The sequence below is a fragment of the Oncorhynchus clarkii genome, chromosome 7, assembly GCF_045791955.1.
Source record: "Oncorhynchus clarkii lewisi isolate Uvic-CL-2024 chromosome 7, UVic_Ocla_1.0, whole genome shotgun sequence".
NCBI classification, from domain to species: Eukaryota; Metazoa; Chordata; class Actinopteri; order Salmoniformes; family Salmonidae; genus Oncorhynchus; species Oncorhynchus clarkii.
The window spans coordinates 16,054,443-16,077,117 of record NC_092153.1 but is presented as its reverse complement, the minus strand read 5'-3'; the positions used below and the strand labels follow the sequence as shown (position 1 = coordinate 16,077,117).

The following is a 22,675-nucleotide window of genomic DNA, read 5'->3' as shown; positions in this document are numbered from 1 at the left end:
CCTGGCCAGGAAACACTCTGGACTCTAACGTTAGTTGTAGCTCCCTAAGTAATGATCCAATATAGAGGGTTGCTCCTGGCCCTAGTTGTGTCAGAGTTGAACAGTGAGGTACTGTAAAAACACACACCGTCTCTTTTCATACCCAGTTGGTCTGAATCAACTCCTTTCTCATCAGTCATTGGTTGAGACGGAAATATCAAAACATGTCATGATATCAAAATTCACTTTACAGTATTTACAACAAACCAAAAGACAGATGGAGACGTCACAAAAGGAGAGAGCGGTGGTTGGGGAGGGGGGTGGCGTAGGTAGGCCGTCTGGTTGGTTGGGGAGGGGGGTGGCGTAGGTAGGCCGTCTGGTTGGTTGGGGAGGGGGGTGGCGTAGGTAGGCCGTCTGGTTGGTTGGGGAGGGGGGTGGCGTAGGTAGGCCGTCTGGTTGGTTGGGGTGGGGGGTGGCGTAGGTAGGCCGACTGGTTGGTTGGGGAGGGGGGTGGCGTAGGTAGGCCGTCTGGTTGGTTGGGGAGGGGGGTGGCGTAGGTAGGCCGTCTGGTTGGTTGGGGAGGGGGGTGGCGTAGGTAGGCCGTCTGGTTGGTTGGGGAGGGGGGTGGCGTAGGTAGGCCGTCTGGTTGGTTGGGGAGGGGGGTGGCGTAGGTAGGCCGTCTGGTTGGTTGGGGAGGGGGGTGGCGTAGGTAGGCCGTCTGGTTGGTTGGGGAGGGGGGTGGCGTAGGTAGGCCGACTGGTTGGTTGGGGAGGGGGGTGGCGTAGGTAGGCCGTCTGGTTGGTTGGGGAGGGGGGTGGCGTAGGTAGGCCGTCTGGTTGGTTGGGGAGGGGGGTGGCGTAGGTAGGCCGTCTGGTTGGTTGGGGAGGGGGGTGGCGTAGGTAGGCCGTCTGGTTGGTTGGGGAGGGGGGTGGCGTAGGTAGGCCGTCTGGTTGGTTGGGGAGGGGGGTGGCGTAGGTAGGCCGTCTGGTTGGTTGGGGAGGGGGGTGGCGTAGGTAGGCCGTCTGGTTGGTTGGGGAGGGGGGTGGCGTAGGTAGGCCGTCTGGTTGGTTGGGGAGGGGGGTGGCGTAGGTAGGCCGTCTGGTTGGTTGGGGAGGGGGGTGGCGTAGGTAGGCCGACTGGTTGGTTGGGGAGGGGGGTGGCGTAGGTAGGCCGACTGGTTGGTTGGGGAGGGGGGTGGCGTAGGTAGGCCGACTGGTTGGTTGGGGAGGGGGGTGGCGTAGGTAGGCCGACTGGTTGGTTGGGGAGGGGGGTGGCGTAGGTAGGCCGACTGGTTGGTTGGGGAGGGGGGTGGCGTAGGTAGGCCGACTGGTTGGTTGGGGAGGGGGGTGGCGTAGGTAGGCCGTCTGGTTGGTTGGGGAGGGGGGTGGCGTAGGTAGGCCGTCTGGTTGGTTGGGGAGGGGGGTGGCGTAGGTAGGCCGACTGGTTGGTTGGGGAGGGGGGTGGCGTAGGTAGGCCGACTGGTTGGTTGGGGAGGGGGGTGGCGTAGGTAGGCCGACTGGTTGGTTGGGGAGGGGGGTGGCGTAGGTAGGCCGACTGGTTGGTTGGGGAGGGGGGTGGCGTAGGTAGGCCGACTGGTTGGTTGGGGAGGGGGGTGGCGTAGGTAGGCCGACTGGTTGGTTGTGTGTGTAAGGACAAATGTTGTCCTTTTGGGGGGATCTTGACAGTCAGTTACCATGGCAACTGCCAAACCGCCTACTGATTGGCTCAGCTCTGTTACAAGAGTCCTTTAAGCATCCAATCAAAATAATTTCACAGAAGGTCAGAACTGCCCTCTGGGTAAAAAATACAATCAAAACAAAAACCAGACACTTCCAAGATGTCTTCCTCTAGGAGGTGGATGCTGATTGGTGCAGAGTGATTCCGGAGTGTGCAGATAGACTTATTGTCAACCTGTTCTGTCTCAATGGAAAATTAAACCAATAAATACAACTGTGCATCCTCTGCATGTTCAGGGTCACTTAGTCTACTACAGAGAAAACACCTTCTCAGGGGGATGGAGAGGGACATTACTATGGGAATTACAATTTAAAGTACCTTGATGGACCAAGGTGCTGCCCTCTGACTGGGCAAAGAGGGGGCAGTAGATCGTGTATATCCTGTGGGATTTTCCTTAAGGAGACTAGCGAAGGTTCACCATCCTGTGAAGTTACTAACGAAGAGGTCAGTGTGTGTGTGTCCTTTCAACAACAACAAAAACTCCAGAAATTAAATCCTACATTTTAAAATAACCAGAATCATCATAACAATATTATTAATCATAACAATAAAATATTATAAAAGAATAGCAATAATACATTACATACAGAGTAATGGAAAACATCAGAACACTTGTGTTTTTTAAATGTATACACAGAGTGAACAAGGGGGGGATGGACGACACTTCCATGTCTAGGTCTCAAATGACACCCTATTCCACTAAAGTAGTGCACTACATAGGGAAAAGGGGATCATTCAAGATCCTGTTCCGCCCCTGTATCCATTAGAAACAAATAAAAACATCAAAATAAAAGCGAATGCCAATGTAAATGTTTGCCGAGCTTCCAGACAGCTACTGACAGAACCCTACCATGCTGTGTCCTGAAGGGTGTCCATGTTATCCCGTCTCTCCATCATCCCCTCTCTCATTGTCCAGAGCCTGACAAGAAGTCAGAGAGGCAGGGGGCGGGGTTAGAGAGTAGGGACTTCCTGTGTCTCTGTTTCCTGTCTATGCCACAGACAGCGTCGGGAAGCTCCGCCTTCACTAGAGGCCCAGCATGCCCCAGGGCTGTCCTAGAAGCCTGGGTAGCGGCGAGAGTTCCGAGGGAGGGGGGGGGGGGGGGGGGGGGGGGGGGGTGGAGGTGGGAGAGGCAGAATGAGTCCGATCCAGGGTGAGGGGTTGGAAAAATCCAGGTGGAAAGGTACAAAAATAAAATAACCAAAAGAAAATACAAAAATAAAGAAATTAAAATTACACACTCATCGTCATGTTGGGTGAGTACTGTGAAGAGAGAAGGGGGGGGGGGGGGGGGGGGGTAGACATGAGTGAAAAATGTAAACACTACGACATTACATACCAGGTCACCCACCCTGGTTCTTGAGGGGTCAAGGTATAAGGGTCAGGGGTCATCGGCCAGCAGTACTCACACTTTCACTTTGGAATGGGTTGAGGAAGTTTCCACCCATCTCTCCATCGTCCCGCGGCGTCCCGGGAGGGTTGCTCATACCCCCCATGTTGTTAGGAGAGTTCTGGATAGATAGATAGATAGAGAGTAAGATGTCGTACCACAAGTTATTTGCCCAGCAGCACCAAGACATGTCCCGTTGACTGTAAACCCTGTCGGTTTGAGAGATTCAAGTCAAATGTTGTAGAAAATTATTAGAATTATATTAGAATTATATTAACCTTTGGCAACCCGTCCATGTCCCCAGAGCCTGAGAGAGATGAGATTCAAAACAGTTAAATCCATGCACTGAACATTATGTCACCCTTACGACTGCATTATAACAGGTGTTCATAACCCTGTCACCCACCTAGTGAGCCATTCATGTGGTGAGGTTCCATGGCTCCCATAGCTCCCATCGGTCCATCAGGCCCCGGGCCCATAGGGAACTGGAAGAGACACACACAACATAAAGATGTCTCAGTTACTGGACCTTTAGGGCAATAAAACCAGACTATCTAATCAGCAGTGGGGTAAAGTCATACTGTGTCATACTGTATCGTGGTGTCACGCTGCGTGACATCACGCAGTGGAATACGACGTGTAATGTGACTCACGTTGGGTCTGTTTCCTCCTGGTCCTATAGGGTTCATCATAGTGTAGATGTTTTCACTGGAGTTGTTGGAGTCTGGGGGAGACCAACACAATAGTACAACATTAGTACACACAGAGAGAGGCAACACACAGTGTCTAAATATAGTACTGGTGCTGTGGGGGGGGGGGGGGGGGGGGGGGGGGGGGGCTTATTTAAGGGACGCACCACCTGGGCTGGGCATGATGGGAGTTCCGGGCGGCCCCCCTCCTCCTGGAGGACCCTGGGAAACAGTTCAAAAAGGTCAATAAGAACAGTGCACACAATTTCCCCCGTTTCTACAGCTAAGGAACAGTTTTATAACTGACGAGTTATTGAAAACACTGCCGGTTGGCTACTCACCACATAGTGGCCGGGAGATGAGGAGGAGTATTGTATCTGTGATGAGAGAAGGGAAACTAGAGGTTAGGGGGGGGGGGGGGGGGGTCATAGTTACCGCCAGGAGAGACTCTCAACTAACCAGTAGTTCTTTCCTCCAGCAACATGAGGTCAGTATAGTACCTTTTCAGGCAACATGTTAAAATAATAACAATCCTTTTAATAATAATCTAATCTATGACTAATTGAGCGAGGAGGAAACAACTTACTGAGTTAGCATTGGGACCAGGCCACGGTCCTCTACCACCAGGTCCCCTGAGAGACAGAGAGAAACTGTAAGTATAGGAAACACTGCCATAAACCAAGAAAACAACAGTTCAACATTCATGATGTCGGGGCCTTCGATATTCAACCATGAAGCTGGTGCTATGGGATAGACTGTCTTTCTCCCTATGGAGGGAACACTTACATGTTCATCCCAGGCATAGGACCACCCATGGAGTTAGGAGGGGGTCTCATACCCCCGTAGTTCTACATAGAGAGAAGAGATACAGTGTCAAAACTAGAGAGTGTGTGTGTGTGTGTGTGTGTTCATCCCAGGCATAGGACCACCCATGGAGTTAGGAGGGGGTCTCATACCCCCGTAGTTCTACATAGAGAGAAGAGATACAGTGTCAAAACTAGAGAGTGTGTGTGTGTGTGTTCATCCCAGGCATAGGACCACCCATGGAGTTAGGAGGGGGTCTCATACCCCCATAGTTCTACATAGAGAGAAGAGATACAGTGGCAAAACTAGAGAGAGTGTGTGTGTGTGTTCATCCCAGGCATAGGACCACCCATGGAGTTAGGAGGGGGTCTCATACCCCCATAGTTCTACATAGAGAGAAGAGATACAGTGTCAAAACTAGAGAGTGTGTGTGTGTGTGTGTGTTCATCCCAGGCATAGGACCACCCATGGAGTTAGGAGGGGGTCTCATACCCCCGTAGTTCTACATAGAGAGAAGAGATACAGTGGCAAAACTAGAGAGAGTGTGTGTGTGTGTTCATCCCAGGCATAGGACCACCCATGGAGTTAGGAGGGGGTCTCATACCCCCGTAGTTCTACATAGAGAGAAGAGATACACAGTGTCAAAACTAGAGAGAGTGTGTGTGTGTGTTCATCCCAGGCATAGGACCACCCATGGAGTTAGGAGGGGGTCTCATACCCCCGTAGTTCTACATAGAGAGAAGAGATACAGTGGCAAAACTAGAGAGAGTGTGTGTGTGTGTTCATCCCAGGCATAGGACCACCCATGGAGTTAGGAGGGGGTCTCATACCCCCGTAGTTCTACATAGAGAGAAGAGATACAGTGTCAAAACTAGAGAGAGTGTGTGTGTGTGTTCATCCCAGGCATAGGACCACCCATGGAGTTAGGAGGGGGTCTCATACCCCCGTAGTTCTACATAGAGAGAAGAGATACAGTGTCAAAACTAGAGAGTGTGTGTGTGTGTGTGTTCATCCCAGGCATAGGACCACCCATGGAGTTAGGAGGGGGTCTCATACCCCCGTAGTTCTACATAGAGAGAAGAGATACAGTGTCAAAACTAGAGAGTGTGTGTGTGTGTGTGTGTTCATCCCAGGCATAGGACCACCCATGGAGTTAGGAGGGGGTCTCATACCCCCGTAGTTCTACATAGAGAGAAGAGATACATGGTGTCAAAACTAGAGAGTGTGTGTGTGCGTGTATGCGTGCGCACACACTTACCTGTGGACCCATGGGCCCCATTCCTCGTGGAGCGTTCATTCTCATTGGCCCGCCCATATTAGGATGTCCTACAGGAGAAAAGATGACAAGAACAGTCTTAACACCAACACACACTGGTAGTTAACATAAAGATACTATGTGATGGTCTAATGGATCATTCGATTCACTTAGCAAACGCTTTTATCCAATGAAACGGTCACCTCCACACCTAATCCACATATGGCCAGTCTGAACCTGGAAGGCAGGGTTTATGGCAGGCAACAGACTAAACTCTCCTCTAATCTCATTAACTGGGACCCCTGTTAGGTTAAATGGTAATCTCTTAATTTGAACCAGTAATCTCAAGCCAAAACACACACCGAGACCAACACTATCGACCCCTAGATCTGTAAGGTCCTGGGGGCACCGGCATTCTCAGAGAGGAACGACACTTGAAAAACTGCAAGCTTCCATAAAAACACAAGCATGAATAATGTGTACACACACACACACACACCTTGTGGTCTGGTGGGGTCCATGCTGTTTGGCAGGAGAGGCTGAGAACCAGGGATTCCCCCGGGAGGCTGAGGGAAACAGATGGACGAGAGAAGGGGCGATCGTGAGTATGGACCACCAGCACATACTTACCTGAAAGTACATGTCCAGCTGTATAGGTGAGTGTGTGGTCCATACCTGATTTGGCATTCGGAGTGAGGGGCGGGGTCCACCTGGAAACCGTGGCGACATGAAAGGCTGAGAGAGATCGAGAGAGAGAGTTTGTCATTCCGACTGAAAAGGAGCAGAGCAGACAGATGATGGACAGAGTGTGAATGGAGGATGAGGAGGAAGGGGGGTGAGAACACAGAAAACTAAAACAACGAGCCGGCTCATTAACAAGATATTTTACAGAGGATTTGCTCTCCTCCCTTAGCCTTACATGTAGATCAGTGTGTGGGTTTTGTCTGTCCTGTGCACATGCTCAGTGTGTAGGTCCACCGTGGCTCCTCTTTTGTTTTATTGATGAGGTGTTGCTGGAGTGTATCTGTGTGGAGGCTAAAGCTCCCTCACCCCAGAACAGCTCCAGAGGAGAGAGTCAATTATTAATCTCTCTCTCTCTGTGTGTGTGTTACCTGTCCGTGTGGTCCCATGCCGTGGGGGGGCTGTGCGTGAGGAGACTGCTGGGAGCCTGGCGGACCCTGAGAGATGGGAAGAGTGACATCAGAGAGAGGGAGGAGCTAACACAATTACACCTTCAGGAGCAAGCAATGGGATGTGGCAGAGAAGCTAGGCAGTAGCCAATCAGAACACAGAGAGGGAGAGGAGGCCGTTTTTCCTAATCCGTGGTAAGAGGGTGTCTTCACCACTAGAGGGCAATGTTGACACAGCTAAAACGCATAGCTCAGAACGAGTGGATAAAAGGAGCCTACAGCATGGTTGGTCGCAGTCCATCCCACACTGTTCAACATCAGGACATGCAACTAGACTGACGAGCTGCAGAGACTGCATGTATGACTTCAGGTTTGTTTTGTGAGTTGTGTGCATCTTCTATTTAAAAAAATAATTATTGGCGAACAAACACCAAAACACACACGATGATAGCAACACAGGCATATTTGCAGCAAACAGCTCTTGCTAATGATAAGGCCACTTGTACAAACAGGACAACACAGGCACACACACCCTCCTCCCTCACTTGTGTTATAAATAGCACTTCCGTGCCTCTCCTCTCTTTTCTCGCTCTCTCACTACTCTTGCCATCTCCCACTCTCACCTACTTCCTCCCTTCCATTATTTCATTCCAGCTCTCTCTCTAGTTCTCCTCCACTCTCTCTCGCTCTCTAGACAAACAATGAAGTGGTAGCCACAGAAACAAACACATTGAGGCCCCTCTCTCTCCCCCTCTCTCCATTCCACCTTATCGTTGCTGCTGCCAAATGCCAGTGCTGTCCATCACACTGTCTGGCCGTGTGTGTGTGAGATATATAGAGCGAGAGAAGAGGAGTGTGGGATCATTGGAGGTGGAGAGAAAGAGAGGGAGGTGAAAAAGTGTGAGGAGATGTAGGAAGAGATGGAATAAAGTAATGGGTGGTGTAGATGTTTGGAGGAGTGGAGGGAGGGATGGATGACAAGAGGGAGTTTAACTATGCGTAAAGTGGGGGGGCGAGGGAGGTAGCAGAAGAGAGGGATGAAGAGGTGTATTACCTGGAAGAATCCAGGCGGCATGGGTCCTCCTGGCATACCATCATTAGGAGGCATATTCCCCATCACAGGACTGGGGGCTGCTGCCGCACTCTGCAACACACACGCGTTAAAAGATGAAGCACACAATCACACACACACACACACACACACACTAATAGATGCATTGGGTCTCCCTCCATCTCGCTCCCTCTCTTCCATCCGGCTCATTCCCCTTAAACCCCTCTCCCTCCCCAAACATCTGTACTCCTCCTTCTCACCCTCTCCCCTCCCTCGGCCCTAACCTCCCCTCCCTCCCACGGCCCTAACCTCCCCTCCCTCCCTCCCACGGCCCTGACCTCCCCTCCCTCCCTCCCACGGCCCTAACCTCCCCTCCCTCCCACGGCCCTAACCTCCCCTCCCTCCCTCCCTCCCTCCCCACGGCCCTAACCTCCCCTCCCTCCCACCCACGGCCCTAACCTCCCCACAGCCCTAACCTCCCCTCCCTCCCACCCACGGACCTAACCTCCCCTCCCTCCCACGGCCCTAACCTCCCCATGGCCCTAACCTCCCCTCCCTCCCTCCCTCCCACCCACAGCCCTAACCTCCCCTCCCACCCACCAACGGCCCTAACCTCCCCTCCCTCCCACGGCCCTAACCTCCCCTCCCTCCCTCCCTACCTCCCCACGGCCCTAACCTCCCCTCCCTCCCACCCACGGCCCTAACCTCCCCACAGCCCTAACCTCCCCTCCCTCCCACCCACGGACCTAACCTCCCCTCCCTCCCACGGCCCTAACCTCCCCATGGCCCTAACCTCCCCTCCCTCCCTCCCTCCCTCCCACCCACAGCCCTAACCTCCCCTCCCACCCACCAACGGCCCTAACCTTCCCACAGCCCTAACCTCCCCTCCCTCCCACCCACGGCCCTAACCTCCCCTCCCTCCCACCCACGGCCCTAACCTCCCCACAGCCCTAACCTCCCCTCCCTCCCACCCACGGCCCTAACCTCCCCTCCCGCCCACCCACCCACGGCCCTAACCTCCCCTCCCTCACCTGCCTCAGTTCTTCCCCGTTGCTCTCACTTCCTTTTGCTCACTCCTTCTCCCTCTCTCATCTCTCATCTCTTGCAGTAGTTAGTCGAAGCTGTTGCTATGGAGATGAGTCCTTTGCTCCCTGTCCCTCTAGCATCCCCCTCTCAGAAAGAGAGAGAGAGGTAGGGGAGAGCGACGAGTTTTCCGTAACAACCTCTAACCAGGACCTAGCCACCCTAGGCAATATGGTGAGAACTCCACCTATCATACCAGAGGGCAAGGTTCGTATAGAAATACCACTAACCAGGCTACTGGCATCATGCTTGACATAGACAAAACACAGATAAATCCTAAATATCAATGACAAATAACTGTACATCAATACAGCTACATGGTTGACTATCACCCCCACAAACAGAAATACATGTCAACACACACACACACAGTGACAGGAAGCACCACAGGGGAAGGTTAATGTCTGGCTTAGCCTATAGGAATCCACCACCATGAATAATTAATCCACAAATAAAAAAACGGATGATTTGATTGGGTGATGATGTGGCTCACCGATACTGAATGGAATTTATCTATTCAGCCCCCCTCCCCTCCAAAGAGTGGAGGGGGGCTGGAAAAAAAGAGTGGAGAGGAGAGAAAATAGGAAATAAAGGGGGGAGAGAAGAGTGGTACCCCCCCCCCCCCCCCCCCCAAAAAAAAAAGAGAGATGAGAGTGAAGGGGGCAAAATGAGAGAGGGAGGAAGGCAAAGAGAAAGTTACAGGAAAACAAAAAGGAAAAAAAATCTATGAAGTTAGAAAACAGCATATCTGAGCCCCCTGCCAGAATGCCAGACATGGATATAGACACAGACAGAATGCCAGACATGGATATAGACACAGACAGAATGCCAGACATGGATATAGACACAGACAGAATGCCAGACATGGATATAGACACAGACAGAATGCTATTCATGGATATAGACACACACCTTGTGTGTTTGAGTGCCCATCTGGTCCTCAAGACTTACAAACTGGCACTTCACTCAAACAGTTGCCAGCCAAGGCAGACAAAACAGAGCACACAAAGCATACACACACACTTAACCAGCTCTCTGGCACTGAGGATGTGAAAGCCCCCCTTGCTCTGGGCCGGATGCCAAGGCTGCAACACACACACACAAATCCCTGGCTTAGCCCCGGCCCAGTGCTGGGATTACTGGATTAAGACCTCTATTCCATTATCTCCACACACTGACGATAGAGACACACACACACACACACCTAGGCCAAGGGAAGAGGCGGGACGAAGACACACAAACACACACTTGGGCCTGTCACTCACGTAATCATGGAAGGCCTTGGCCTCGCTGGAGTGTTCGCAGTTCTCCCGTCTGTCCGGCGCAGCGCAATACAAATCCCAGAATACGCTGCAACGGGAAATAGAGGAAGAGGGTTCATGTCAGGGAGCACCTGATGAGCCAATAGAAGCGGTAAAGTGGTCAATCGAACGCCACCAAAGCAATTTAATTGCCATGGAAACGCATGAAGGACCGTGGGGGAAAGAGTCATTGCCCCTCCAGCTAAATTAGCCTACATCTGAGTTCCACCGACATCTATATACAGTACATCAGTTATTCACCATACTACTCTCACTTGCCATCTATCCCACTGACATGTGCGCTCTCTCACTCACACGTACAGTTGAATTCGGAAGTTTACATACACCTCAGCCAAATACATTAAACTTCATTTTTCACAATTCCTGACATTTAATCCTAGTAAAGAGTCCCTGTCTTAGGTCAGTTAGGATCACCACTTTATTTTAAGAATGTGAAATGTCAGAATAATAGGAGAGAGAATAATTTATTTCAGCTTTTATTTCTTTCATCACATTCCCAGTGGGTCAGAAGTTTACATATACTCAATTAGTATTTGGTAGCATTGCCTTAAATTGTTTAACTTGGGTCAAACGTTTCAGGTAGCCTTCCACAAGCTTCCCACAATAAGTTGAGTAAATTTTGGCCCATTCCCCCTGACAGAACTGGTGTAACGGAGTCAAATTTGTAGGCCTCCTTGCTCGCACACACTTTTTCAGTTATGCCCACAAATGTTCTATAGGATTGAGGTCAAGGCTTTGTGATGGCCACTCCAAGCCATTTTGTCACAACTTTGGAAATATGCTTGGGGTCATTGTCCATTTGGAAGACCCATTTAACACCAAGCTTCAACTTCCTGACTGATGTCTTGAGATGTTGCTTCAATATATCCACATAATTTTCCTTTCTCATGATGCCATTTATTTTGTGTAGTGCACCAGTCCCTCCTGCAACAAACACCCCCACAACATGATGCTGCCACCCCCGTGCTTCACGGTTGGGATGGTGTTCTTTGGCTTGTAAGCCTCCCTTTTTTCCTTCAAACAGATCTATGGTCATATGGCCAAACAGTTCTATTTTTGTTTCATCGGACCAGACGACATTTCTCCAAAAAGTGCGATCTTTGTGCACATGTGCTGTTGCAAACCGTAGTCTGGCTTTTTTATGGTGGTTTTGGAGCAGTGGCTTCTTCCTTGCTGAGCGACCTTTCAGGTTGTGTCGATGTAGGACTCATTTTACTGTGGATATTTACTTTTGTACCCATTTCCTCCAGCATCTTCACCTTTGCTGTTGTTCTGGGATTGATTTGCACTTTTCGCACCAAAGCACGTTCATCTCTAGGAGACAGAACATGTCTCCTTCCTGAGCAGTATGACGGCTGCGTGGTCCCATGGTGTTTATACTTGCGTACTATTGCTTGTACAGATGAACGTGGTACCTTCAGGCGTTTGGAAATTGCTCCCAAGGATGAACCAGACTTCTGGAGGTCTACAATTGTTTTTCTGAGGTCTTGGCTGATTACTTTTGATTTTCCCATGATGTCAAGCAAGATAGTTTGAAGGTAGGCCTTGAAATACATCCACAGGTACACCACCAATTGACTCAAATTATGTCAATTAGCCTATAAGAAGCTTCTAAAGTCATGACATCATTTTCTGGAATTTTCCAAGCTGTTTAAAGGCACAGTCAACATAGTGTATGTGAACTTCTGACCCACTGGAATTGTGATACAGTGAATTATAAGTGAAATAATCTGTCTGTAAACAATTGTTGGAAAAATGACTTGTGTCGTGCACAAAGTAGATGTCCTAACTGACTAGCCAGAACTAAAGTTTGTTATAAACAAGACATTTGTGGAGTGGTTGAAAAAGGAGTTTTAATGACCCCAACCTAAGTGTATGTAAACTTCCGACTTCAGCTGTATACAGTGCCTTGCGAAAGTATTCGGCCCCCTTGAACTTTGCGACCTTTTGCCACATTTCAGGCTTCAAACATAAAGATATAAAACTGTATTTTTTTGTGAAGAATCAACAACAAGTGGGACACAATCATGAAGTGGAACGACATTTATTGGATATTTCAAACTTTTTTAACAAATCAAAAACTGAAAAATTGGGCGTGCACAATTATTCAGCCCCCTTAAGTTAATACTTTGTAGCGCCACCTTTTGCTGCGATTACAGCTGTAAGTCGCTTGGGGTATGTCTCTATCAGTTTTGCACATCGAGAGACTGACATTTTTTCCCATTCCTCCTTGCAAAACAGCTCGAGCTCAGTGAGGTTGGATGGAGAGCATTTGTGAACAGCAGTTTTCAGTTCTTTCCACAGATTCTTGATTGGATTCAGGTCTGGACTTTGACTTGGCCATTCTAACACCTGGATGTGTTTATTTTTGAACCATTCCATTGTAGATTTTGCTTTATGTTTTGGATCATTGTCTTGTTGGAAGACAAATCTCCGTCCCAGTCTCAGGTCTTTTGCAGACTCCATCAGGTTTTCTTCCAGAATGGTCCTGTAATTTGGCTCCATCCATCTTCCCATCAATTTTAACCATCTTCCCTGTCCCCGCTGAAGAAAAGCAGGCCCAAACCATGATGCTGCCACCACCATGTTTGACAGTGGGGATGGTGTGTTCAGCTGTGTTGCTTTTACGCCAAACATAAAGTTTTGCATTGTTGCCAAAAAGTTCAATTTTGGTTTCATCTGACCAGAGCACCTTCTTCCACATGTTTGGTGTGTCTCCCAGGTGGCTTGTGGCAAACTTTAAACAACACTTTTTATGGATATCTTTAAGAAATGGCTTTCTTCTTGCCACTCTTCCATGAAGGCCAGATTTGTGCAATATACGACTTATTGTTGTCCTATGGACAGAGTCTCCCACCTCAGCTGTAGATCTCTGCAGTTCATCCAGAGTGATCATGGGCCTCTTGGCTGCATCTCTGATCAGTCTTCTTGTATGAGCTGAAAGTTTAGAGGGACGGCCAGGTCTTGGTAGATTTGTCAGTGGTCTGATACTCCTTCCATTTCAATATTATTGCTTGCACAGTGCTCCTTGGGATGTTTAAAGCTTGGGAAATCTTTTTGTATCCAAATCCGGCTTTAAACTTCTTCACAACAGTATCTCGGACCTGCCTGGTGTGTTCCTTGTTCTTCATGATGCTCTCTGCGCTTTTGACGGACCTCTGAGACTATCACAGTGCAGGTGCATTTATACGAAGACTTGATTACACACAGGTGGATTGTATTTATCATCATTAGTCATTTAGGTCAACATTGGATCATTCAGAGATCCTCACTGAACTTCTGGAGAGAGTTTGCTGCACTGAAAGTAAAGGGGCTGAATAATTTTGCACGCCCAATTTTTCAGTTTTTGATTTGTTAAAAAAGTTTGAAATATCCAATAAATGTTGTTCCACTTCATGATTGTGTCGCACTTGTTGTTGATTCTTCACAAAAAAATACAGTTTTATATCTTTATGTTTGAAGCCTGAAATGTGGCAAAAGGTCGCAAAGTTCAAGGGGGCCGAATACTTTCGCAAGGAACTGTACATCTGAATGTAAATGGTATTCTAATGGAATACACAAACGTGTGAACACAAGAAGATGCAAGGGGCTGAGATACTCACCACCACCACGAGTGCAGGAATCCAGGAGGCTCCCCTAACGTAATATTCTTTTCCCATCGTATCTGAAAGAGAGAAAGCAACTAGTTCTAAACTCAGCAGGAGAGGAGACTGTCAGGGTGGGTGTGTGTCTAGAGTACATGTGAAACTCATTCCACTGAGGGCTGAGCGTCTGCGGGTTTTCACGCCTCCTTTGTACTCGAATGATGAATTAAGGTCACTGATTAGTGAAGAACTCCCCTCACCTGGTTGTCTAGGTCTTAATTGAAAGGAAAAACCAAAAACCCTTAGACACTCGGCCCTCCGTGGAATGAGTTTGACACCCCTGGCCTAGAGGTTAAGAACACATAATCAGTCTGTCTCAGCAAGTCGATGCTGTCCCTCTTTCTCGACCACGCTCTCTCTCCCGCTCGCCTCCTTTCCCTACCTCTCAGTCAATGCCCTCTGAGATAGTTACACCTCGTTCTAACTCTTCGTCAACACCGTCCTAACTCTTCGTCAACACCGTCCTTCCCTCTCGCGGTCTCCCTCTACCACTGCCTCCATCTAGGCTACCGCTACCTGTCCACATCTACCTCACTCTAGTCCCTTACTGGGAAGGAGCAAAGTAGGACAGGAAAGTGTGTGCGTCTTACCTCCGACAAGAAGGTCTGTGCAGACTTCTGTGCTCCTACATGCAGCAGGTACTCATATACGTACAGCGCTAACCTGCAACACAGAACAGGACATTGCATTAGCAAAATTATAGAAAAAGACATAGGAGTTAGCATTAGCAAAGATCTGGATGAGGATTACACAAACCTACTAGAACAACAAGGCTGACCGTGTGAGCAGGGCCAGCTCCAGGCATAGGCAGTCGCTTAGGGCCCCAGGCCGCTAGGTTGTTTTTGGGAACTCAGTCAGGGTCTCAACTTACTGTTGCGATAGTAGTAGAATACACAAGGTGCAAGTTCGAAATTTGGTTGTGCATCAGCAATTTCTCAATTTCAGCTAACAATTTTTGATTTATTTACCAATCTAAACTTGTAGTAATCATGGCAAAATACCGACCAAGTATGTGCCTAGGGTCCCCAATTGATTTTGTTAGTCTTTGTCACTCAGATATCATTGAAACCCTTTCCATCCGGAGCATTCTAATTTTGTAATAACAGTAAACAATGGTTTAAAGCCTTAATAACACTGCCGTCCAATCACTAAATGTATTTCTGTAAACTGCCATTTACACATGACAACATGAGCTACAAATAGATAGAATTGGTTTAGGGATTTATGGGCGGGAACCTTTTTTGACTTCAATGAAAGGTCACGGCGCAAATCCTCCATTTGCCTCAGTGCCCTGGTAGATGACTGGAAGGAGAGTGGATCGAGTGATATTTTGACAGCTTCAAAGTGAAAACCAGCAGGTGGATCAGATGAGGAAAGAAAGTTGCTACTCCCTCCGTCTCTGAATTTTTTGGGGCCATTTCTTTCTAGCTGGCAAAACAAGTGAGCTAGATTTTCTGTGTACTGTCAATAACATAGCTAACTTTGTCACTGACATGGGCTAGTAAAAAAATCGTCAGGTAGACTAGCGGTTAAGAGCGTTGGGCCAGTAACCAAAAGGTTGCTGGTTCGAATCCCTGAGCTGACTACATGTAAAAATAATCTGTTGATATGCCCTTGAGCAAGGCAATTAACCCCAACTGCTCCTGTAAGTCGGTCTGGATAAGAGTGTCTGCTAAATGACTCAAATGTCAATTAAACCAGAATGACCACTGTGCTCTGGTTTCACTTCACTTCACTTCACTTGCAGTGAAATATGTGAGCTTGCCAGATCAGGCTGGTTTAGGGAGGTTAAGGAAATACAGTATTCTTGATGCATGTCCCCCTGCCCCCACAGGTCTAAGACACTTCCCAGCGTTGCTCCCAGGCCTCCCAACGCCCCTCCCCAGACCGCTTCCACCCTTGCCTCTTCCCTTCTGCCCCCCCCCCCCTCTTACCCCCCCACTGGCCTTGCTTCCTAGTCCTACCAGACACCGGCTGCATACCAGCCTCCAGGTCCACCGCAGCTACTCTGAGACAGCTGACTCCTCTGCCCACCAGAGGCCCCCACCGTGGCTCCTCCATGACTTTCTCCTGTATGTTCCTCAGCCTTGTATGTTGTCCTTTCCTTTCCTTTCCCCATATATCCTGCCTACCAGCCTGCCTACATGTTTGAGTCAGAACTCTCATGGCCTTGGAGATGTAAAGACTAAAATCATGTTGGGCTTTTAAATGGTTCCCGTTCTGATTCCTCACGTGATAGGCCTAGCGTAATGAGTGTAATGAATGTACAGAAGAAATTGAAGGTGTAAAAGCTGTTAAGTCATTACAAATAACATTTATGACAATATCTCTAAGGTGGTTGTATTTAATGTTCTGGCTATGATGGAGATATTATTTTTTACAGGTTAGAATGAGACAATGTCCTCCCTAATGTTATTCTTTCAATAAAGTTCTTGAATTATTAATATTACATTACTTGTTTATGACTTTCCTTATCATATGTCAGACTAAATGCTATTTCTATTTTTTTTGTGCAGATGTGTTGAATATACTATGCAGATAAGTGTCCGATCAAGTAACATTCCATATAAAATAAAATAAAGGTAAATATCATTGGTCACTAAAACAACTTATTCACAGTAAAAAAGGTATTTCTATTCTGATTTTAAATTCTTACGAAACAAGAGACTCAATATGCTCTAAGTTTTTCTCGATCTTCATTAGAAAGGGTTGTAAATTGCAGTTATTTGGGGGGGAGCATAGATTTTCATATAACATAGATTTTCATAGGTGTTCTTTCTTGACTGATTGTCATTTGAAAGGGCAGTTCCTCAGCTTTCAAAATAGGTATCATATATTCATTATACTCATTAATGCACATGATTATTTGTTCCAGTGGAACATTCTGCTCAGGCGGGAAAGGGTTAACATGGCATAAGTCAAAGTGTAGAACTGCTGTAAATTTGCTTCAAAAGCTACAATATGTAACTTTTTGGGCGACCTGACAAAAGTCATAGAAAAGTGAGTTACATATCTGTGTGTGCAGATTCTATGTGCTCTATTTCTATGCTTCCCATTTTTAAGTTTTGATTTTGTACACCAGCTTCAAACAGCTGAAAGTGAAATACTTTTGTTTATGGAAAAAATTTCACAGCAGTTTAGATGGTACAATGATTCTCTACACTATACTTGCTTGTTTTGTCAGACGGAAATTAGGCAAACTATTTGAATTTTAAGAGAAATTTCTGCATAGTGCCTCTTTAAAACTTCAAACATTTCACCCCATGACAAAATGGGTAGAATTGCAGGAAAGTAACTCAAAAAAGTTTTCTACCACATGGAAAAATGTGTAGAATGCCATGAAATTTGTTATAAAATTGCTCAAATGTTTCTTCGCAAAATATGTAGAACTGCAGAAAAATGTATTTAAAACTGCAGCAATTTCTACACCACATGGTAAGTGTCCACGCAAATGTTTTGCTCACTTAGGGCCCCCAATAGGCTATAGCTGGCCCTGTGTATGTCAGACCTGGGTTAAAATACTATTGCAAATATCTTCACATTTCAAGTAAATATTCAGATAATTTTTTTATTTGAAAAGACAGTAGTTGAATATTTGAATGCTGTGGGGAAATGCATTTGGAAGGTATTGGCATGTATTGGAAAATAGGGTAAATACGTTTAAATTGAACTCTTTAACCATATCCCCCTTTTTTTTTATTTTTTTTTATTATAAATTCACATACATATTGGACCATGACCCAAATGGTCAGAAAGTGACTTCTTACACCTGAATACAAAACAGCCAGGAGATGGTGTCAATGTTGACCCATTTTACATACCACGAGACAGCCATGTCTTCATCATTGGAAAAGATAAACAGTTGAGTTTGATTTTTTTATTTTTATGTACATACAAAATAGGGTTGTCAAAACTATTTTAGAATTTCATGAAAACTTATTTTATTTTTAATTCACATATGTTGTAGCTTAGACCTTTCATCATCTGAGGTTTGTGTTGTGCCTGCCATCAGTTGAGACGCAACAGCTCGTGAATAAAATAGAAGTAGTTGAGTCGGCCCATATTATTTGAAAATACACAGAAAATAAGTACTTAAATAACAAAATACACATGTATTTGAACCCAGGCCTGATGTTTGAGTCGTAAGGGCTGTCTCACAGGACCATAAATAGCTGAGGGGTGTTCCCACCCTGTGATCACAGATAAAACTGGTGAGACAGGACAAACACACTGCCAGAGAAGAGTACGAATCCTCTTAAGAGCAGGAGGCAATTGTGAGGTTGCAGCTCTTTAGACAGGTGAGCCTGTGATTTATGAGCCAGGATGTCAGAGGTAGCAGTTCTCTCACACACACACACACACACAAAAACTGTCTGAGGCTGCCTGGTGGTGTAGTAGAGTTTACTGTCTGTCTTGGGTCAACTAGGCCTCCCTCTCACACACACACCTGACCAATGTGACCACTGCACAGGGCACTCAATGAGAATTTTTATTTTTTTTTAGACCAGAGGAAAGGGTGCCTCTGCTTAGCTTCAGAGGCAAGCCAGAAGTGGGATGCATGGTGGGTAAACTGCTTTTACCCTCCACTACACCACTGACTTTAGTTAGTGTAGGTCTACTCTCTCACATACACACCATGTCTTCTCCTGACCGTTTACAGAAGGCTATGGTTAACGACCAAACTACTGATCTCCCCCACAAGGGCACTGATGAAATGTTTATGTGTGATGGGAGGCCTGTGTGTGTGTGTGCGCGGGGTGGGGGGGCTATGTGCACCTGGTCTGCTGCATTATTTAAGCTCACGCATTGAGAGGAAGAGAGTTTCTTGAGCTGCAACACTGGGAGACGTTTTGATGGGAAGGTAGTGTCTCTGCACACACGCACAATGACTCAGTCAGCAAAGGGACAGCTCACGCCTCCCTCAGTCCCTTTCTCTCTCACACAAACTTCCCCCCTGATGTTCACCACCAGTACACCTGACATCCTGCCTGCGGCTGCAGACAAAACCCCTCTTTAAACACGGATAAGCCAGCCCACCGACACACACACACACACACACTCTCTCTCTCTCCTTCTCACAGACCGAAAAACACACACATTATTCTAGCTCAGAGCGACCGCACACACCACTCCAACTCACAGCACAGAGCAACCGCTTCAGTCAGACACTCAATAATTCAACACAGAAGAGGGAGATGAGGACTTGGAAGAGAGGAAGGGAGAACTGAGCATTGGAGAGGAGGGGAAGAAAGGAGAGGAGAGGGAGGGGAGTTGAGGAGGCAGAAGAATAGAGACAGAGGGGAGGAAAATCAACAAAAGTTTGCCTTCTGAGCAAAGCTATGGTCTGCCCAGAGCTCAAGTGCTGAGGTTGATTCATAAAATCAGTTAGGCTAGATTGTAGAGATTAACATACTATTGTCAAGCACAGCAGCGACATAGACATAAGGAGCAGACAAATGTTTTGACAATTTATTTGCACATCTAAGGGACAAGGCTTAGAACAGTTTTTATTGAAATATGGACTGAAGTGAGGAAAAGCATGGGCAAATAATGAGGTATTGGCTTTGTTGACATTTGGAAAGAAACAGGGAAAAAAGAGCCACCGACAGCTTGTCAGTAAAGTTCAAATAAATCAGTATGAATAGCCTAGTAGTTGTGTTGTTCACGGTGCATAATTTTGAGTATCTGGTTCTGCATGTCATAACAAAAAAAATAAAAGAAATCTCTTTAGAAACCAAATAACACATGTTGAGAGACAAACACGTTCAGGAACTAAACATAAATGCAACACAGTAGCACTAGGTGGATAAGATAACATTTATGTCGTACTAGCAGCCAGTTCAGTGGAACACCATCCTTCACGGACAAAACGGCACCCGTAGCTAGCAGACAAAGGGATAGGTAAGCTACCGCTAACTGAGCTAGCACACTGCCTAGAGTTTAACTCAACTATTCGTCTAAATGCTAAGCATAGTGGCCAATTTTAAAATGACAGAAAACCTAGTTTTATAAAAGGACACGTATTTTACTCTATAATAAGGGCTAAACAAACTGTTTGGACACAAAGTTGTCATACTTGCCGCGAGCTAGCTCCTAGCCTACCTAGCAGTAACTCGCGTATGAAGGTACACATTCATACAATGTAGAGTGAGTTCGAATAGTTCCTTTTTGGAACGTTGTGCACTCCTTTGTTACATTGAAACAAAACCGGTTACATTGGTTTCAACTTTGTAAAAGCTATCAGTCGGCTACGTTATTTCCCCATAAACTAATCCCAGGCTTCCTGAAACACACAAGCATCTTCACGAATGCATTGTTCCCAATACCCAGAGAGGTAGGGATGCTCTTTTCCACTCAATTCTAAAATGCAACATATTGCACAGACAGCTTTAAAACAAACGAATTTGCCAATGTTGTTTAATATCTCCAATATCATACATTAAGTTATTATGCTGTACCGGATGAGAATGAAACTAGTAGGAATGGATACCTTAGTAGTAAGCTAACGTTAGCTAGGCTAGCAATCAACCCCTAATAACTGATTGCTTGTTAGGGAGGGCTACAAGACTTCACCGATGCAAGAAAACCTGAAAAACAAAGAACCAAAACTACGAAGAGAGCATATCGTATCCTATTCTGCACCCTTTCTATGACAACAAGCGAGGTGGTGTATGTGAGCGTTGGAGATAACAGTAGATATCCTAGCATTAGTGTCTCTAGCTAGTGTTTTTGTGACATTGCACTATTCCCACTTACTTTTCTCTTGCTTGGTTATCTGAGGGCACAACAGCACCTTTCCCCTTGGCGTACATCCTTGAAGCTGGTTTCGATACTTTTTATTCAGTCCGGTTCCGACACCTGTCAAAGAAAGCGACCACTTACAATCTCCATAGCTACACAGCAGTAGTGTTCTCTCTCTCACTGTGCCCCGGTGTCTTTTTTTTCTAGCAGGCTACATCCATCCTCAACATTGCCGATCCGAACAGGGGCTGCTGCCGTCGCGGGGAGCTTGAAACCGTCTGTTGGTGATCGTTTTTTTTTTTTGTCGCTGTTCCAGGGTTTTACCCACGCTCCCCCTGTTATAGAATGGTGGGGGCTTCTTAAAGGGATAGATCCCTTTTGCCAAACTAAATTATGATAGACTGGTCAGTGTTCTTCATTCCTGTGCCTGGAGACCCACATGGGTGTGTGCAGGGTTTTGATATAGCACAGCACTAACATACCTCTTTTAACAGTACCCTACTGTGCCCACATGGAACTGTGTGCTCTGTAAGGTATGTTTTCCGGCCAGGAATGGTATATAACAGCTCTGTGTGTCCTGTTTAGATATAGTTCTATGGCTGTGTCTACACAGTAAGCTAAATTCTGATCATTTTGCCACTAATTGGTCTTTTTACGAATCACATCAGATCTTTTTCAGAGCGGATCTGTTTGGTGAAAGGACCAATTTAGTGGAGAAAAACAGATCAGACTTTGGCTGCCTGTCTAAACACAGCCCATGTGTCGTGTGAGGGAATAATTAATAAAATGTGTAAATGTATACCAAGTATGAAGTTGAGGGATGTGTGTGTGTCCTGTCCCTTTAAGAATGTGTGTGAGTGCCAGTGCAGTGCAGTGGCTGGGTGTGTGTGTGTGTGTGCAGGAGCGAAGTGATCTGCTTAAATGTTGCTCATCTGTGGGAAGGACACACTGACTGCATGCATGTGTCATTCTTGGGGTTAGCCACCTCCACTGTTTTCTACAGGACACACATAAGCAAACACATTGTCCAAAAAAGGGGGAAAGAGAAGAGAGAGTGCAGAGCTAGGACACACAAACACAGCCTAGCTAGGCAGAGCTGTCAGCGTGCTTGTGTTGCTCCAATAGGGAAGAGAGTGAGGGAGAGTGTGTTTGTATCTACTCAGCTCTAGACCACAAACTCTATCACTGTCTCATCATAGCATCAGTATCGATTGGTCTGAGCCCACATACCTCTCAGAACACACACACTGTTGAGCGTGTGCCTGTGCGTGTGTATATTTCTGATAGGGTAGGATGATTCGTTAGGATAATTATAAATCAACTCCACTCCTGGAATTCAAAAGTATTCACCCTAATGTACACACGCACACACACACATCTCACACACACTCCAAACAGGTTGTGTTCAATCGAGCCAGACCTGCATTTTCAATCACTCCAGAAGAGGACCTCTCAGAATATTACATTCACATGTTTCATTGCTAATTGAATGAGTCTGTTTGACTCAACAATTAGGCTGTTTGTTGGATGTCTGGATCAGTACTCACTGGATTCCTATAGATGGCTGAAAGACTTGGGCCCCGTTTCAATGCTGTAGTAAGAAAGAAGGAGGTTACTGGAACATGGCTCTCCGTGTGTCAATACCACAACCTAGCTAGTAGAGAGTGTGGTGGTTTCAGTAGTAGCACATTTAATCAATGTGGTTAACTATTTTGCTTCTCACACTTCCTGATACCTGATAGTTCTACTATCTCTCAGAATAGAAGTTAGCACTTTAACCTCAGATCTAGGATCAGGTTACCAGACCTCACATTCTAATCATAACCATTAACAGGACTGAACAAGTGTTTGA

The 22,675-nt window shown here is 46.8% G+C and overlaps 3 protein-coding genes across 5 annotated transcripts in view; all 3 read right to left on the bottom strand.

Moving 5' to 3' along the window:
• LOC139412952 (guanine nucleotide-binding protein subunit alpha-11-like) overlaps positions 1 to 22,675 on the bottom strand; it is a 178,596-nt gene that overhangs the window by 1,712 nt on the left and 154,209 nt on the right. The window lies entirely within an intron of this gene.
• Positions 266 to 1,675, bottom strand: LOC139414016 (uncharacterized). Its single transcript, XM_071161895.1, has one exon. The coding sequence runs from the start codon at positions 1,673 to 1,675 to the stop codon at positions 266 to 268; it is 1,410 nt and encodes a 469-aa protein (XP_071017996.1).
• Positions 1,546 to 21,080, bottom strand: LOC139412950 (single-stranded DNA-binding protein 3-like). 3 transcript variants are annotated; one of them, XM_071159859.1, is made up of 18 exons: positions 20,839 to 21,080; positions 14,673 to 14,745; positions 14,041 to 14,102; positions 10,382 to 10,466; positions 8,037 to 8,126; positions 6,965 to 7,030; positions 6,528 to 6,587; positions 6,352 to 6,418; positions 5,856 to 5,923; positions 4,580 to 4,641; positions 4,380 to 4,425; positions 4,135 to 4,170; positions 3,961 to 4,015; positions 3,758 to 3,828; positions 3,511 to 3,589; positions 3,383 to 3,411; positions 3,124 to 3,225; positions 1,546 to 2,777 (listed from the first exon to the last, which is right to left on the bottom strand). In XM_071159859.1, exons 1-18 carry the CDS (start codon positions 20,892 to 20,894, stop codon positions 2,622 to 2,624), a joined length of 1,263 nt encoding a protein of 420 aa, XP_071015960.1. In that variant the 5' UTR covers positions 20,895 to 21,080; the 3' UTR covers positions 1,546 to 2,621. The 3 variants fall into 3 exon arrangements, with proteins under 3 accessions (XP_071015960.1, XP_071015961.1, XP_071015962.1); XM_071159860.1 differs by having other exon boundaries at positions 3,964 to 4,015; XM_071159861.1 differs by lacking the exon at positions 1,546 to 2,777 and adding an exon at positions 2,812 to 2,977.

What these genes read in the sequence shown, in the direction of transcription:
- LOC139412950 (XM_071159859.1), bottom strand. Translation starts at nt 20,894, where the DNA reads ATGTACGCCAAGGGGAAAGGTGCTGTTGTGCCCTCAGATAACCAAGCA. An exon ending in TGCCGCCTGGATTCTTCCAG is followed by an intron (nt 7,031 to 8,036) that starts GTAATACACCTC and finishes CCCATCTCTCAG; the next exon opens with GGTCCGCCAGGCTCCCAGCA. An exon ending in CAGGAGGAAACAGACCCAAC is followed by an intron (nt 3,590 to 3,757) that starts GTGAGTCACATT and finishes TGTCTCTTCCAG; the next exon opens with TTCCCTATGGGCCCGGGGCC.
- LOC139414016 (XM_071161895.1), bottom strand. Translation starts at nt 1,675, where the DNA reads ATGGTAACTGACTGTCAAGATCCCCCCAAAAGGACAACATTTGTCCTT.